The 18575-nt window shown below is 44.4% G+C and overlaps 2 protein-coding genes across 3 annotated transcripts in view; both read right to left on the bottom strand.

Annotated features, from left to right (window-relative positions):
• The window catches only part of TRAM2 (translocation associated membrane protein 2), a 64641-nt gene that overhangs the window by 23459 nt on the left and 22607 nt on the right, over positions 1-18575 (bottom strand). For both annotated transcript variants that reach the window (XM_061612683.1, XM_061612684.1), the window contains exons 3-4: positions 14883-14992; positions 13719-13835 (exon numbers count right to left, since the gene is read on the bottom strand). In XM_061612683.1, the coding sequence (XP_061468667.1) occupies positions 13719-13835; positions 14883-14992 (227 nt within the window). The remainder of the gene's footprint in view (positions 1-13718; positions 13836-14882; positions 14993-18575) is intronic.
• On the bottom strand, positions 11043-12282 carry LOC133378469 (zinc finger protein 391-like; the record flags this gene model as incomplete). The annotated part of the gene is made up of 1 exon (XM_061613329.1): positions 11043-12282. A coding segment is annotated over one exon (489 nt), but the record flags the coding sequence as incomplete, so codon positions are not given.

Raw genomic sequence — 18575 nt, 5'->3', positions numbered from 1 at the left:
GAAACTTCTGCCAAGTGAGAAAAAGAGGTGGCAAGTAGGTATCACAGCCATATCAATTCCAAGAAAAACAAGTACAGGATATAAATCAAGGACACATGCAACAGATTAAGGGACTAAACTCATTGTCTCCCCGTAAATTAACTTGCTTACACATGACTTGTGGAGATTAGGTGAAGCTTTTACAAACCCTATAGGCCTTAAGATGAAAAATCTGGGCATCCTCCCTTTGTTTTAGGATGCCAGATCCAGAATGTTGGGAGATGTAGGAAGTTGTTTCCCACCAGACAGAGACGCTTGGGGAGCAAGGCTGTCAAGGCTATCACTGTGCTGCGAGGACAACTGATGGGGTTCTTGTGTAAAATCTAAGGGTACAGGAGGAAAGGCATATACGTGAAGTCCCTTCCAGGCCATCATGAAGACACTTGTTACCAGCTTGGATCAGCACTGCTCTACTGAAGAATTAAGGGCACCACATTGGCAGAGATGGAAAAAAAGATTCATTCAAACATCGGAGCCAAACAGGGACCAACTGGTGATAAGGGCCGTAGCTCAATGATCGGGCAACTGCTTTGCATGCAGAAGGCCCCAGGGTCAACGGACCAGGTCCAGGTAGGGCTGGTACTGTTTCATTTCTGAAACCCTGGAGAGCTGCTGCCAGTCAGTGTAGACACGACTGAGCTGCATAGACAATGGTCACATTCTGTATAAGGTAGCTTCATATGCTCCTCTGGGTTCTGCAGCAAGCTCTCCAGTCAGCATTTAAACCAGAAGGGCAAAAGCAGCACCTTGCATTCTGCCACCAATGGAAGGATTATAAATACTAAGATCAGGATCTAAAGGAGATTTTGGTGGCTTTGGTTACAAAAGGCCTTGAACCACTGCTAGGAAAAACAATTGCATTGGTATCATGCAAAGATGGGCATACTGGATTGCAAAGACAGCCACTTGCCCAAAGGCCCCGGATCTGAGGAATGTCTTTCACAGACTGTAGAAGTTTGAGTGTGAAAAAAATTGGGTGGTGAGGCTGATGATGCATGAAGCTCAGTTTCAATGCAGTAACACATAAGCACACTTCCCAGAGTGGTTTAACAATCTACCCCTCTTTCAAGAGAACTCTGGGAACTGTAGCTCTGTAAGACGTCTCCTATCGGCACCCATAACAAACTACAGTTCCCAGGATTCTCTGAGGGAAGCCAAGACTGTTTAAGGTGGTATAATAGTGTTTTAAATGTATTGACTAGATGGGGCCACAGTATCTGGGATTATAGTGGCACCATAATGACAAAAGATCCCAGGGATCCCAGAGAATGCAGTAATTATTGAACTATTCCCTTAATATCCCATGCAAGTAAAGTAACGCTCAAGATTCTACAACAAAGGCTCTTGCCATATATGGAGCGAGAAATGCCAGACGTCCAAGCTGGATTTAGAAAGGGAAGAGGCACCAGAGATCACATCGCAAACATACGTTGGATAATGGAATGGAGCAAGGAATTTCAGAAGAAAATCACTCAGTGCTTTATAGATTACAGCAAAGCCTTTGACAGTGTAGATCATGAAAAACTATGGAATGCTTTAAAAGAAATGGGGGTGCCACAGCATTTGCTCATCCTGATGCGCAACCTATATGCTGGACAAGAGGCTACTGTAAGGACAGAATATGGAGAAACCGATTGGTTCCCCTTCGGAAAGGGTGTGAGACAGGGATGTATTTTATCACCCTATCTGTTTAATCTCTTTGCAGAACATATCATACGGAAAGCAGGATTGGAACAAGATGAAGGAGGTGTGAAAATCGGAGGGAGAAATATCAATCATTTAAGATATGTAGACGATACCATACTCTTAGCAGAAACCAGTAATGATTTGAAACGAATGCTGATGAAAGTTCAAGAGGAAAGCACAAAAGCAGGACTACAGCTGAATGTCAAGAAGACTAAAGTAATGACAACAGAAGATTTATGTAACTTTAAAGTTGACAATGAGGACATTGAACTTGTCAAGGATTATCAATACCTTGGCACAGTCATTAACCAACATGGAGACAATAGTCAAGAAATCAGAAGAAGGCTAGGACTGGGGAGGGCTGCTGTGAAAAGGTCCTCAAATGCAAAGATGTATCGCTGAACACCAAAGTCAGGAGCGTTCAGACCATGGTATTCCCGATTTCTATGTATGGATGTGAAAGCTGGACAGTAAAAAAGCGGGTAAGAGAAAAATCAACTCATTTGAAATGTGGTGTTGGAAAGCTTTGCACATACCATGGACTGTGAAAAAGACAAATAATTGGGTGTTAGAACAAATTAAACCAGAACAATCACTAGAAGCTAAAATGATGAAAATGAGGTTATCATACTTTGGACACATCATGAGAAGACAAGATTCACTAGAAAAGACAATAATGCTGGGAAAAACAGAAGAGAGTAGAAAAAGAGGAAGGCCAAAGAGATGGATTGATTCCATAAAGGAAGCCACACACCTGAACTTACAAGATCTGAACAGGGTGGATCACAACAGATGCTATTGGAGGTCGGTGATTCATAGGGCCACCGTAAGTTGTAATCGACTTGAAGGCACATAACAACAAGAAATGACAAAAGGTGAGTAGCTACTGCTACAGTGCAGTTTGTAAAAACTTCACGGAGCAAAGTAGAACTAGATATGGAATGCAACAATTACTTATTACAAGCTGGAGGGACATGTAGTGTTGAGACAGATGAGATATAAGAACAAATTACATTTTGTTCTTGAGAAGGAACAGGATGTTACCTAAGGAAGCCATGCTGAATTTTTCTCAGTTGGATCCAAAAAGAAAGAAAGTGGGAGTAGAACCAATTGTTACCAGAAAGTCTTTCTATCATCCCCTTCTTGCAGAAAGGAGGACTATGGGCCATTTGCTCCTGAGGATACCTGAAACAAGAAGAGAGTAATTCTATAGTGTAGCCCATACACACGATAGTGAGGATCCAGTGGTTTATGGTGATGGCCTCCCAAGTATACGAAACGACGCCTGCTTCTACAGGGTTCCTGTGAAAGAAGGGCACAAGGAAGGACAAAGACTCCATCTGGCTGACCCTGTATTCTTAGTTCTTGAAGGTTTAGCCAGGCCACTGGTGCTGATCAACAGGGATCTGACTCAATCCTGCTGGTGACAAGTTGGTACTAAAGTCAGTACCAAGATGGCTGAGTAGATTAGAGAATAACCTATGAGTTATAGCTTTAAGAATCAACTCATTTGAAATGTGGTGTTGGAGGAGAGCTTTGCGCATACCATGGACTGCGAAAAAGACAAATAATTTGGTATTAGAACAAATTGGCTGGCTAACCAGTCAATCATTTAAGATATGTAGACGATACCATACTCTTAGCAGAAACCAGTAATGATTTGAAACAAATGCTGATGAAAGTTCAAGAGGAAAGCACAAAAGCAGGACTACAGCTGAACGTCAAAAAGACTAAAGTAATGACAACAGAAGATTTATGCAACTTTACCGTTCACAACGAGGACATTGAACTTGTCAAGCATTATCAATACCTTGGCACAGTCATTAACCAAAATGGAGACAACAGTCAAGAAATCAGAAGAAGGCTAGGACTGGGGAGGGCAGCTGTGAGAGAACTAGAAAAGGTCCTCAAATGCAAAGATGTATCACTGAACACTAAAGTCAGGATCATTCAGACCATGGCATTCCCGATCTCTATGTATGGATGTGCAAGCTGGACAGTGAAAAAAGCAGATAAGAGAAAAATCAACTCATTTGAAATGTGGTGTTGGAGGAGAGCCTTGCAGATACCATGGACTGTGAAAAAGACAAATGATTGGGTGTTAGAACAAATTATACCAGAACTGCCACTAGAAGCTAAAATGATGAAACTGAGGTTATCATACTTTGGACACATAATGAGAAGACATGATTCACTAGAAAAGACAATAATGCTAGGAAAAACAGAAGGGAGTAGAAAAAGAGGAAGGCCAAACAAGAGATGGATAGATTCCATAAAGGAAGCCATAGACCTGAACTTTCAAGATTTGACCAGGGTGGTTCATGACAGATGCTATTGGAGGTCGCTGATTCATAGGGTTGCCATAAGTCGTAATCGACTTGAAGGCACATAACAGCAACAATACTCAACAAACCCTTGTCATCCAATGGAAGGTCCTAGAAGAGCAGAAGAGATGCAGTGGTCTTCAACCCACAGTCTGCCATATTGTGTGAAGTTTTAAACTGTTTTGCCAAGACTTCAGTTTGGAAGACTTATCCTAACTGCTTTGATAGTGGAACATTTAGGCTTTTGAAAAGGAGAATGCCCTAATAAATAGAACACATCTAATTTCCTACCATTGTTATCAGGAGGTTCCAAATGGGGCTTTTGTGTGCCTTTATACAATAGAATCATAGACTCATAGAGTTGGAAGGGGCCTTGTAGGTGTTGTCATTTTTTTAAAGGCACTTAAGAAATATTATGAACCTCGTGATACCTCAACAACCCTGAAACTGTTGTAGATGACTCTTTGGTGATCTAAATTACAGCTGGAAACATTAACTGTGCAACTGTAACAACAAACGCAGATTCAGCTAAATATAAAGCAGAGCCACCCTCCTGTGAAAGGTTTGTTCAACTTCCAACCGGGCCGTGCATCCAAGCTGAGAACATTATGTCATGTGAAAATGGGTCTGGTCTCATCTGTACCAAGCAAGCATATACTGTTCAAATCAAGTTCACAAGGATCATGATTATCCAGTTGCCCATTTTGATCCTGAGGTGTAGAAAGATTTGGAAGGTTATCTGATTCTGATCCTGCTGGCCTCTGACAAGAGATATATGCTGATCTATACTGGCTGGTTTATGTAAAGGTTCAGCAGGATAGGTCGGGGGGGGATAAATCATGCTGTATTTTCAATCTCCACAGAATCTAGACATTTGTACTAGGTGAGGGGAAGAGGAACAGAGGTGTTACAGCCAGAACTGAAAGTTGTGCTTGCTGCTGTGAAATAGATCCTCAGGGTTTTAGCATGCTGCTCAGCATCAGTATAACACTGCTTTTTTCTTTTTGTCTTTTCAGCAAGCAGGTCCAAAATGAATGTACTCCCAATCTTTGGCATGCTTAGAAGCTTGGCTGAAAATCTGATTCTCTCTTTGAAGCTGAGTAAGCACCAGGTTGTGACTGACGAGGGAGTAGGTTGGAGGAACTGAATTGGAGCAGTTAGATTCCTTGGTCTGTGTAGTTTCGCTGGAAGGCATGGCTGCCCTGGTCTTTCCCCAGAAAGACATTCACGGTCTCAAAGACTGGCCCCAGAAGTATCATAACGAACAGAGGAAGCAACTATCTGCTCCTCCCCAAGTCAGATAAGGCTATAGTTGTGGCCATTAGAGGTAAGGGCCTTTTTAAAAAAAGACTGGTAATTGTATCAAAGGTAAAAAGGGGAAGAGGAGGAGGGGGAAAAGGGCAAAAATAACCCAGGGCAATTGATTCTCTAATTAAATAGTAACTTCTTTACAACTTACTTGCAATCTGATCAGTGAAGATACATGGAGGAGGTTCAGCTAGGTGCATTACAATCACTGAGATATGGGAGGAGAGTACTTTCTGAGTGAAAGACAGCTCATTTCTTTTATGGGAAAGAAAAGTTGCCCCAAATTTCTTCTACCTTGACAGTTAAAGCACTGAGGTTGCAATCCCTGCTTCCATGTTAGAACATAAGAACATAAGAACATAAGAAGAGCCTGCTGGATCAGGCCGGTGGCCCATCTGGTCCAGCATCCTGTTCTCACAGTGGCCAACCAGGTGCCTGGGGGATGTTCTGACAGAAGTAGAAACATGTTGTCAACCTACTGCTTTCCTGAAGTCATAACTTCATTCATTGTAAGCCAAACCCTGAAATCTTAGCGGAGAAAGCAAAATTCACTGCAATTACTGTTCGTTACAGCTGACAAAGTCTTAATAATCTATTCGTGATTATGAGAATTTAAAATTAAATGTTCTTGTTGAATTACATTCCTGTGTTGATACTTCGATTAAGACAGAAAACTGGCACGTGAAGCACCATTTCCTTGTATTAGTTAATTGATTCCCTATTTTCCTACATCACTGTGCTCAAAATAACTTTTTAAAGAAAAGGTAGATATACATTAAACTGCTGTTTAAAGCAGTATTAGAGACAGAGCTTTAAGAATGTTGCAGGGTCTGTTTTCAGCAGTCTTCTAAAAATGAATAATGAAAGGTTGAAGCATACCTCTTTTTGGAAGGTCGTTCCACGCTCTGGGTACCACAGCGCAAGGGGCCCCATCACTCATACTCAACTACTGAACTTTGGATAGTCAAGGAACAGAGAGAAGGGCCTTGAAAATAGACTAAAGTTCTTAGGCAGGTTTATATGGAAAGAGATACATCCTGAGAGACTGGTATCAGCCCATTTAGGACTTTGAGAATTTAAAAAACCCTCAAAAACCTTGAATTCATCCTGGAAACAAATTGGCAGCCAGTGAAGATGACTGAGGGTTGTCATAATATGACATATGCGGCCGGTGCTGTGGTGGGAGTGTTTTGCCCCTTACCCCTCCCTGGCTTGTATCGGCTTGTGCCGGCTCTCCCGGTGCCATGGCTGCACTACTCTCGGCCGTTGTTGTCGTGTCGCCGTCGCCTCCCGGGTCGGCTCCATTGTGTGGGCTCGTTATCGGAGTGGCCCTGGGCTGTTGTGTTGTCCTCGCTGCTGCGGTTTGGCGCCCTGGATTGCCGTTGCGACTGTTGTGGGCTTGGCTGCCATTCTGCTGCTGTTGTTGCCGCGACTTTATGACCCGGGTCACCATCACTCATCGTCATCGTTGTGCGACCGCCGTGGATCTGGATGCCGCCTCGCTGCTGCTGCTGCGGTCTTGAGCACTGGGCGCTTGCTACGGCTGCTATTACGACTGTACGCCCGAGTCACCATCGTCGTTACTACGGCTCCCGCGGGTCCGGCTGCCGCTCTACTGTTGCTTCGTCCTGACTGCCTCGGACTGTTTTGGAGACCGTTGTCACTGTTGTTGACCGCTACTGCCATTGCCTTTGTGGTCGCTCCTATCGTCGCTGTTGCTTGGTTGGGGGGCATTGCCGTTCCATCGCTTTTGAGCCCTTGCCGTTACAGCTGCCGTTGTGGCGACCCATTGGCTGCTGGGACGTCGTTGTTGCTGCTGTGCTATTTGGATGTATGAGTGGTTGTATGAGTGAGTGTGTGATTGTGTATAGAGTATGAGCTTTGTTATTTATTTTATTTTTATTATGTTCCTGGGCGAGAGGATAGGGTGTTGGGAGGGAGGACCAGAGGGGGCCCCAATCAGTGCAGTGACGGGTAATGGGAGGTATGGCGCTGTGAGGAGGACATGCCAGTTAAGGGGAACTCGGCCCAGACAATTGGTGGCTGTGCCATGTTCTGGTCCTCCTCACATCCACAGGATTGCTAGTAGTTCTATCAGCCAACTCTCGGATCTCCAGTTGCTGCTTTTTAATGCCAGATCGGTAAATAATAAAACCTCCCTCATCTATGATTTAATTGTGGATGAGGCGGCCGATCTGGCATGTATTACCGAAACCTGGGTGAGCGATCTGGGAGGTATTAACCTCTCCCAGTTGTGCCCACCTGGGTATTCGGTTCAGCATCTGGGTAGATCCGAGGGTCGGGGAGGGGGAATCGCTGTGGTCTATAGAAGTTCCATCTCTCTTGTTAGGCACCCCATCCAGGTGGCTAATGGCCTGGAGTGTCTGCACATTACGTTGGGTCAGCGAGACAGACTGGGAATACTGTTGGTGTACTGTCCACCCTGCTGCCCAACAGCTTCCCTAACTGAGCTGACAGAGGTGGTCTCGGACTTGGTGTTGCGATCTCCCAAACTTTTGGTATTGGGGGATCTCAACATTCATGCCGAGGCCGCCTTGTCTGGAGCGGCTCAGGACTTCATGACCTCCATGACAGCCATGGGGCTGTCTCAATTTGTTACTGGCCCAACGCATGTGTCGGGACATACTCTAGACTTGATTTTTGCCACTGGGATGGGGGAAGGTGATCTGGGAGTGAGGAATTTTACATCTATTCCTTTGTCATGGACAGATCACCGCCTCTTGAGATTTAGACTCACATTGTCTTCTCCCCTCTGCAAGGGTGGAGGACCAATTAAGATGGTCCGTCCCCGGAGACTAATGAATCCTGAGGGATTTCAGAGGGCTCTAGGGAATTTTCCGGCTGACAAAACTGATGATTCTGTCGAAACCCTGGTCACTCTGTGGAATACGGAAATGACCCGGGCAGTTGACACAATCGCCCCGGTGCGCCCTCTCCTTTGCAGAGCTCAATTAGCTCCTTGGTTTACCGCGGAGCTAAGAGTGATGAAGCAAGAAAGGAGACAAATGGCAAAGAAAGGGCAAATGGAGGCGAACTCCCGACGGATGTAATTATGCACTTGTGAAGGCCTCTACCAAACGTTATGTGAGGGCGGTGAGGGCAGCAAAGAAGCAGTACTTTGCTGCCTCCATCCAGTCATCTTGTAACCGCCCAGCGGAACTTTATAAAGTTGTCCGGGGACTTTTACATTCTGGTCCTCCGGACGCAATATTACCATCAACGGCCCGCTGCAATGAGTTTGCGAGGCACTTCCAAGATAAGATCATGAACATCCGTCGGGACCTTGACTCCAATATTGTAACAGTTGAACCTAATGAGGTGTCCAGAACACAGTCTTGTCCTGTTTTATTGGATGAGTTTCAGTTGGTACAGCTCGAGGATGTGGACAAGGTGCTTGGACAGGTGCGGGCGACCACTTCTGCTCTGGACCCTTGTCCCTCGTGGCTAATAAAAGCTAGCAGAAATGGAACAGCCGGCTGGGCCAAGGAGGTGATTAATGCCTCCTATGAGAGGGAGTGGTCCCACTCTGCCTGAAACAGGCGGTGGTGAGACCGCTCCTAAAAAAGCCCTCCTTGGACCCTGACAATTTTAACAACTATAGGCCGGTAGCAAATGTTCCATTTCTGGGCAAGGTTCTAGAGCGCGTGGTCGCTCACCAACTCCAGGCCCTTTTGGATGAAACTGATTATCTCGATCCATTTCAATCCGGCTTTCGGCCGGGGTTTGGTACAGAAATGGCCTTGGTCGCCCTGTATGATGACCTCTGTCGGGAGAAAGACAGAGGGAGTGTAACTCTGTTGGTTCTCCTTGATCTCTCGGCGGCTTTTGATACCATCGACCATGATATCCTTCTGGGGCAACTCGCGGATTTAGGAGTTGGAGGCACTGCTTGGCGGTGGCTGCGCTCCTATCTTGGGAATCGTCCCCAGAAGGTGATGCTTGGGGAGCATTACTCGAGTCCCTGGGTGCTCCAATATGGGGTCCCGCAGGGCTCAGTTCTGTCCCCCATGCTCTTTAATATCTATATGAAGCTGCTGGGTGAGGTCATCAGGAGTTTTGGAGTGCGTTTCCAGCAATATGCTGATGATACGCAGCTCTATTTCTCCTTTTCATCTTCTTCAGGTGAGGCTGTTAATGTACTAAACCGCTGCCTGTCCGCGATAATGGACTGGATGAGAGCTAACAAACTGAAACTCAATTCTGACAAGACTGAGATGCTGTTGGTAGAGGGGACCTCTGCCCAGATGATTGATGTCAGACCTGCCCTAGATGGGGTTACACTCCCCCTAAAGGAGCAGGTCCATAGTTTGGGGGTCTTATTAGATCCGCTCCTGTCACTTGAGGCCCAGGTAGCCTCGGTGGCACGGAATGCATTCTACCAGCTTTGGCTGGTAGCCCAACTACGACCCTATCTGGACAGGGAGAACCTCGCCTCAGTTATTCACGCTCTGGTAACCTCTAGATTGGACTACTGTAATGCTCTCTACGTAGGGTTACCTTTGAAGACGATTCAGAAACTTCAGCTAGTGCAGAATGCTGCGGCCAGAGTTCTTACTGGGACGAAGAAATTTGACCACATAACACCTATTCTGGCCCAACTGCACTGGCTTCCAATATGTTTCCGGGCCAGATTCAAAGTGTTGGTTCTTACCTATAAAGCCCTTAATGGCATTGGACCGCAATATCTGATGGAACGCCTCTCTCGCTATATACCTACCCGTTCACTCCGCTCGACGTCTAGGGCCCTTCTCCGGGTCCCAACTCATAGGGAGGCCCGGAGAACAGTAATTAGATCTAGGGCCTTTTCAGTGGTGGCCCCCGAACTATGGAATGCCCTCCCAGATGAGATACGCCTGGCGCCTTCTTTGTCATCTTTTCGGCGCCAGGTAAAAACCCACCTCTTTGCCCAGGCATTTTAAGCTATTTTAATTTTAATTTAATTGTAATTTGTAATTTTTATTTTATTTTTATTTTAGTTTGTTTTAAATATGTTTTTTATTGTATGGCGCAATCCACACCTGCTCGTATTTTAAATATGTGGTTTTATCTTGTTGTACACCGCCCTGAGAGCTGTTGCTATAGGGCGGTTTAGAAATGTAATTAATAATAATAAATAACCCAGGGCAATTGATTCTCTAATTAAATAGTAACTTCTTTACAACTTACTTGCAATCTGATCAGTGAAGATACATGGAGGAGGTTCAGCTAGGTGCATTACAATCACTGAGATATGGGAGGAGAGGGAAAGCCTAAGATGTCCTGCCCAGTCCAATGACAATAAAAACAGAATCTGAGCTTGAAGGTCAAAAAGAGCACATGCCTCTCTGAAATTCTTGGCCTTCCAACAGAGGCACAGAGTCTCACACTCTGCGAATACTGGGCTTGACAGACAGACAGGATATCACTATTTCACAAACCACTCATTTTACTTGGCATCCATCTACAACCAATGAGGTATATGATGTTGAATCTTCCTTAGATTGTGCTCCAACAACTACTTCCATTCTATCTCCATTTCTTAAAGGAAGTTTTAGATACAGCCCAGCTTGTTTCTAGTAGTGTAGTAGCAAATTCAGAAGTGCAGGATATTTATTTATTATTTATTTTATTATTTATTAATTATATTTCTATACCGCCCCATAGCCAAAGCTCTCTGGGCGGTTCACAACATATAACATCCAATATACAATTTAAAAACATATATTAAACTTAAAAATTATACCAAAAATACCTAAACATAATTAAACATATAAACAACTACAAAACTCAGTACTAAAATATTAAATGTAAAATGCATTAAATCGATTGAATATTAAGATGTTAAGTAGTGTTCCTTTTGTAACTGTCATCTTAACATTCCACCTCCTTTGCTCAGGGCTTCAGGGAGAGGCTTCTCCTTGTTGACAAACACCCTAATTTGAAACAACAGCTTATCTGCAATGATGATCCACTCAACAGAGAAACAGAGAACACGATCAAACCCTGCAACAAGCACAGAAGTCAACTCTGTCCCCGCATCTACTCAGGCTAAAAGACTAGTGGGCCTATAATAATACCTTTCCTTTACCATCAGGTCCCAGGGCAGGTTGCAATCTAGTAACATTAGCCACAAGGTTTAGTGACTTGCATCTGCCCAAATAGTATAAGCTAATGTGAGACAGGAATACCCTTCTTCGTATTAAAGAGGCAAAACAGGCCAGTCAGTAATGAACCTTGCTTACTGTTTATGTTAGAGTCCATGTCAACAGCTTCTAGGGGAAGGGATAATGTCCAGGAACACAGTCTGAAGGTAGGGCCATGATGCAGCCACTTCATCTGATACAAAGTAATGCTTTTGCTATGACAGAAGTTCTTTCCACACTTCATACATTTTTGTTTCCTTCCCTGTGTGGGTTCTTTGGTGTGCAGTAAGATGTTACTCCAGACACTTATATGGTTTCTCTCCTGTGTGGGTTCTTTGATGTAAAGTAAGACTTTCACTACGACTGAAACTCTTTCCACACTCCAGACACTTATAAGGTTTCTCCCCTGTGTGGGTTCTCTGATGTGAAGTAAGGTGGTGCCTCCAACTGAAACTTTTCCCACACTGTAGGCATATATATGGTTTCTCTCCTGTGTGGGTTCTTTGATGTGAAGTAAAACTTCCACTATGACTGAAACTCTTTCCACACTCCAGACACTTATATGGCTTCTCTCCTGTGTGGGTTCTTTGATGTGAAGTAAGACTTTCACTACGACTGAAACTCTTTCCACACTCCAGACACTTATATGGCTTCTCTCCAGTGTGGGTTCTTTGATATGAAGTAAGGTGGTGGCTCCAACTGAAACTTTTCCCACACTCTGTGCATGTATATGGTTTTTCTCCTGTGTGGGTTCTTTGATGGGAGGAAAGGATCCCTTCATGTTAATCACAGCCATGCCCCCTCCCTGCTTTTTTTGCTGTGGGGTTGACAATGAGATCCTTGTTAATGCCTAGGAATCAATAAGCATGAAAGAGGAGACAGTTAGCACTGAGAAGAGTCTTCTCAGTGGCTGACTCACCACCTTTCACTCTGAATGGCTCTAACCAGCAGGAAAGGACAAGGAAGTGTGTTAGAAGACTCTTCTCAGTGGCTAATACACTTCTCTTTCATGCTGATTGGCTTGTACAATGCTGGAGACATAGGGATCCTGCTCCCAAAAAAGTAAAGGGTCTAAGACTCCCCGAGACTCTGCATGACTACACCCCTGCTCATTTCCAAAATTTGCACTCCCTGCCGCCTCTTCAATTACCACAATCTCATCCTTGAGTTTCTTTTAGCAATTTAAATGAAAAATACAAGCAAAAGCAGTAATACGTTTCTGAAAAGAGTCCACTGTATCTCAAAGCTACAGGTTCCTGTGAACTGCCAGGGTATACACACACACACTGAGAACCCATAGTTGTATTCAGTGTTACAAGACCCGTGGCAACGATGCAACAGGGAGGCAGATAACAACATGGAAATGGCAACGACTAGTAGTCATATGAGTACTGCAAAGAGGCTGCAGAGAGTGTTCAGGGTTACTTCCTTAGAGATCAAGGTCACATGTACTTCCTCTGCTTTTGGAGACAGGCATGTTGCCTGTCCCAACAGCAATGGACACAAATAATTCAGGATTGTGCCTTTTGTGGTTAACACATCATGCAGATTTGCCTGAAATAAAGTTATCAGTCATATACAAGCCAGCTGTAACAGGAAGCTCAAGGGGCAGGGGCAAATGAGGTCCCTATGCCACTAGTAATGGTGTGGCTTCTTCTATTGCGTCGTTGTACTGATGAACAGCAATCTACACCTCTGCAATAGAAGTCTGCCTGGAGGCACAATCTTTTCTAGGACCTTGCATATCATATACGCCCACCACAGTATTCGGCTGGCTATAGAAAGCAACCTACAACTCTTAATTTATTTAGAGCATTTGTACTCTCTTGCATTTAAGCTGCAAAAGGTACTAGAAGGGGGAGCAGGAAAAACAAAAAGCACATGACCTTTATTTCATTGATTTAGAAAAAAATTATAAACCACTTAATCAAAAAGTCCCTAAGCAGTATACACAAAACATAAGATAATTGTCAATAATATGTAAATTGTGATTGGCAAAATTTAAAAGTACATACTAAATTATATATCTGGATAGTTCTTGTTGAAATACAGACAAATAAAATAGTATAGCGAAGTTACCAGCTCAACAATCAGGCATATCCTTCTCTTCCTTTCTCCCATAAGTCAAAGGTTAGCTACAGAAAAAAGCATGCTACATCTTATAATTGCCACCAACATTTATATCCCTACTTTCTAAAGCAAACTCAGGGCAGCTTACCGTTAGTACTACATATAAGCACCAGACCATGGAAGCAAGATGAAATGCTACCAGCTGTCCAGACTCATTGAACTTGCTGTGCTTGATCTTGGAAAGATGGAGCCTCCGGTTGATTTTCTAGGGGAAATTTTTTTAAAGTTAATCAACAAGACTGGAAGAGAAACAAAACCTTCCACCTCAAAAAACAGTGGCTCAAAGCTTCTTCTGACATGCCAGCCCTGGGAAGATCAAGCCAAGTGACCTGAGGATACCAAACAAGAGTCAAGACATTTTGACTTGGCTTACTAACCAGCAGCCATTATTTGTGGTTGCAATCAGCCCCTCTCCTTCCATGCAAAATGAGACAAGGCCCAGCCTCTTCCCCTTGAGGGAGGGTCTGGGTCTTGCTTCACCTTATGCAAGGCTCTGAAAAACAAGGAACAACCAGGTCCTAGTTCTCCAAGACAGAGTTATTTATCCTCGCTGGCAGCCATCACAGCTCCTCTGGTCTTTCACTTGGAAAATGTAGGTGGTGCTGAAGATCAGAACTGTCCCTCAGCTGCAGCTGAGCTCTGGGGTAAAGTGCTTGGGCTGTAGTTGCACAGGGAGCCTCCATCACCTGCTCCAGCAGTACCGGCTCAATGATCTTTGCCTCCTTCCACCTAAGCAAGTTCCTTATGCCACCAGCCCAGGGAGGGCAGGAAGGAAAGAACAGAAACAAATTCCTAAAAACAATTCAGACACACCCACAAATTCAAAAAGGGAGGATTATGAAAGAAAGAAAAAAGAAAACCTCACCCACACTCAGGAACAAGCAGTGGCAGTCCTGAGAGGGGAAATTATTTGCCCCAGACAGGAATTGGGGGGGGGGGAAGGGAGGAGTTGAGAAGTAGGGAAGAATGTTAAAGCAGCCTAGAACATTAGGAGGGGAGGAGGTATACTTGCCACAACAGGACACATTCACATTCTTTAGTCCCACCACACTTTGGTAAAAGCTGAATGTGAAAAAAAAAGCTCATCATATCTTTGCAATCCCATTCACCTTATAGAAAATGGGACTCGGAATACTTCCCAGACCTCATGGAGGTATTGTGTCAAACAATTGTTAATCTTAAATTTTGTCCAGCCCACAACACAAGAGAAAGGTATAGGTATTTGTTAGCTTGTATGAAAAGCAAGACTTACATCCAAGGCATATTCCTGCACCACAGCATGCAGAATTATTGCTATGAAGATGTAGAAGAGGATTGTGACCAAATCCTTCAGCCCGTAGTGATAAACAACAATTTCACCATCTAAAGGAGTGGGGTAGAGGAAGAAGAGATGAACATCAAAAAGTTCAGCTGAGAAGCCATATAGGGACCAAAATTTTCAAGAGACCTGCTAAGAGACAGGACTTGAATAACAATGAATTAGCTCAAACGCTGGCAAGAAGCAGAAGCAGGCCATGGGGAGCTTAGAAGTACCAAATTTAAGCAGAACATAGGGCGGCTGCAGACAGTTCAACACACACACATTTCTATCTTGTTCCCACCCATCATCAGTAAAGGCTGAGAGCCTGTTCACATAATGTGTTATTTTGGGGTAAGAGTCCCCTGAACGCCATCATTTGAATTTTTGTCAAGTTCTTTGGATGTATTTGTGTGTGTGTGTGTGTGTGAATCTGCAGTTGAAGTAGTTCAGAGGGGCAATAACCTCTGGCAAGATCAAAGGTCCTCAACTCACCTATTTTTCACCCCCAGGTAAGTGACTGCGTGGGTCAAGATCACAGCTCCATAGCAAAACACCGTGACCTGTGAATGACCCAGATAATTAACAGCAGGATGCAGCTCAGGGTTGCTTCTCACTTTACATTTGTTTTTGGGTATGGACACATAGGTGCAAAACACACACAACTTCCATCAGCTGTGAGTGGAGCACAGGCATTTACATCAAGGCTTCTCTTGTCATAACACAAAGAAGCAGTGGCATAGAACCACTGAACTGGAAGGCACCTTGGAGATTGTATAGTGCAGGATCTGCAATGCAGGATGCAACTATAGTGTCACTGACAGATGCACATCCAGTTTTTGCTTAAATATTTTCGGTGAAGGAGAGTCCACTCCCTTCCTGTCGCCTGTCAAACAGCTCCTGTTTTTGGGAAGTTTCTCCTAATGTTTAGCCAAAATCTACTTCCCTGCAATTTCTACCCACTAGTTCTAGACCTGCCCTGGAGGAATAGAGAACAAGCTTGCTCCATCTTCTGTGTGACATTTGAAGACCACTATCATGTCTCCCCTTAATCTTCTCTTCTCTGGCTAAACATGCTCAGCGCTTTCAAACATTCCTCATAGGACTTGGTTTTTCCAGACCCCTCACCATCTTTGTCACCCTCCTCTGATCATGTTCCAGTTTGTCAATGTCCTTCTTCAACTGTACTGCTCAGAACATGCCTGCTAGGTCAGACCAGTGGCCCAACTAGTCCATCATCCTGTTCTCACAGTGGTCAACCAGATGCCCATGGGAAGCCTGCGAGCAGGATCTGAGTGCAACAGCTCTCTCCCGCAAGATTTCCAGCAACTGGAGACATACTGCCTCCAGTCTTGGAGGCACAGCATAGCCATCCTGGCTAAGGCTGCACAGTGGGTCAACACGTTTATTGAGCTGTTCACTACAACCCCTGGTTAGTCACTACCAGTTCAGACCCCATGAGCGTAAATGTAAAATAGATTCTTCTTGCTGCAGAGTGCATTACTTTACACTTGCTTACATTTAATTGCACTTGCCTGTTTACTGCCTATTCACTCTTTTTGGAGGGATCCTTTTGGAGCTAGACACAATGCACCAGGCAAGGTCTAACCAAAGTAAAACAGACTGGTCTTACAACTTCTCATGATCTGGACACAATACTTATGATGAAGTACTGCACTGCAGTCTCGTGTTTAGAATTGGTTTTATTCCAATGTTCAAGTCTGTCAAGAGCAATTTTAATCTTCATTCTGTCTTTTATGTTCGCTGCCCCTTCCAGCTTTATGTTATCTGCACATTCTTCTATGTCCTCATCCAAGTCATTTGTAAAAATATCCTAGCACAGGACTGAGGACAGAGCCCTATAGCACTCGGCTAGAGCCCTCCCTCCTTTTCCAGTCCCCACCACATTCCATGTCTTTCATCTTGAAGAGTGGTGATTTAAGTATGTGTGCTCCATTCACAACAGGAATGAGGTATGTATATTTTGCACTCGGGTATCCAAAGGTAAAAGTGAGAAGTGCTTCTGGGCAGGAGTTGTTAGACTATAAACCAGGGATAATAATCTGAATCTTGGTTTCTGAACAAGCCCCTGCATTAGCCACTGAGGACTATGCTAGGCTAATGTGCACTTATTTTTGCTGTGTAAATAGCAACCATAGGCAAGTTTGGGAAGTGGGGTGGGGAGAGAAGGAGAGGAAAAATTAACTTTTACTTCCTGCTGGGTCTTAGTAAAAAGTAGTTTATATGAAGCTGTTATTTCCATTTTAAAGGAAGCCTCCAATGGCACCATCTCATCTCAGAATCACTGTCTCCATCCCAGAGATTTAAACAAGCAGTTTAAATTGCACTGCCCCAACAGGACAGTATCATCTCAATGAATAAACAGAAAACCGTAGTCTCCAGGGCTGTTAAATCTAACTTTGCATCAGCACGCAGACAATTTGAATATGAGCTCAGGTTGCCAAGTGAGTCAGATCTAAAGCATTATTATGTCTGAGGAAGTCATCCAAAACCCCATGTTGGCCAGCCCACACTCTTCTCGAAGAGCTCTGGTTCAGGGCATGTGCCAAAGAACCCAGCACCAAGGCAGAAGGACCATCATGAAGAATTCAGTGCACCAAGGGTGAATTAGTATGAGTCTTTCCGCAATCCAGCTGCCAGGTGCCTGCATGCATACTCAGGGAGCACCTCCGCTTGTGTTTTATAGTTACACTGGCAAGGGCAGCAGCAATTAAAGGGATGCAGCTCTAAGTTCAAGTAGGATCTTCTTGGCAAAACATTTCCAGTGTCCCCAGGGACAGACAAGAGGAACCAGACAAGGCAAGGGCCAGCGTGATGAAATGCCAAGAATGTTGGGCTACAACATGAAAAAGGCACAGGTTCCAATCAGCCACAAAGCTCCCTGGGTCGGGCATTGGGCCAGACATTCTCTTTCTGATAGAGCTGCTAACTTTTCCCCTGAATCCTGAGCATGACCCTTTAAATCCACAAGTGATACAGACAGTTGTGGGGCCTCCTGCCTCTCCCCCCCCCTTCTGCATTCTGTTCTCCCTTATCTGTTGGGGGCAGAGAGCTGTGCCAGGTTTGCTATGCAGCAGGAGCAGAGGATGTGAGGACTGCAGAGGAGCTCCAGCTGCCTGTTCTGTCACCTCAACTGGAGATTTAAAGGGCAATGCCTTGTGTGCTAACTTGGGCGAGTGGACGGTTTCCCTCCTGATGTGTTGCTGCAGTCTGTTTTGCTGCTCTGGCAATTTTGCTTAGTTTTGTGGTTTTAACTTATGGTTTAATCAGCTGTATTGTTTAAAATTGTCATGAACCCACCCTGGGGCCATTTGGGGATACACATACACTCTCAGCCTCAAGGGCTTATTTCATTTTTTGTGCAAGCATACACATTAGAACTCCAATCCCAGCTTTTCTTTAGAAAGCAGCTTCAGGAGCCTGTGAGTGACAGTTGAGAGGTGTTGTGAGGAGAGAGGGCTTATTCCTTGCTTCAGTCCATCATTTCCCTGCTCCATATTACCACTCCAGCAGCTTTTCCTCTGGGGGCAAACATGAATTTTAAACCCCACAAAAAGAAAAAGTGGTGGAGGAGCAAAGTGAACTGGAACAAACTGGACTGGAGAAATGATGGCCTAAAGAAAGGAT

The sequence above is a fragment of the Rhineura floridana genome, chromosome 2 (assembly GCF_030035675.1).
Source record: "Rhineura floridana isolate rRhiFlo1 chromosome 2, rRhiFlo1.hap2, whole genome shotgun sequence".
Lineage (NCBI taxonomy): Eukaryota > Metazoa > Chordata > Lepidosauria > Squamata > Rhineuridae > Rhineura > Rhineura floridana.
This window is presented reverse-complemented; position numbering and strand designations above follow the sequence as displayed.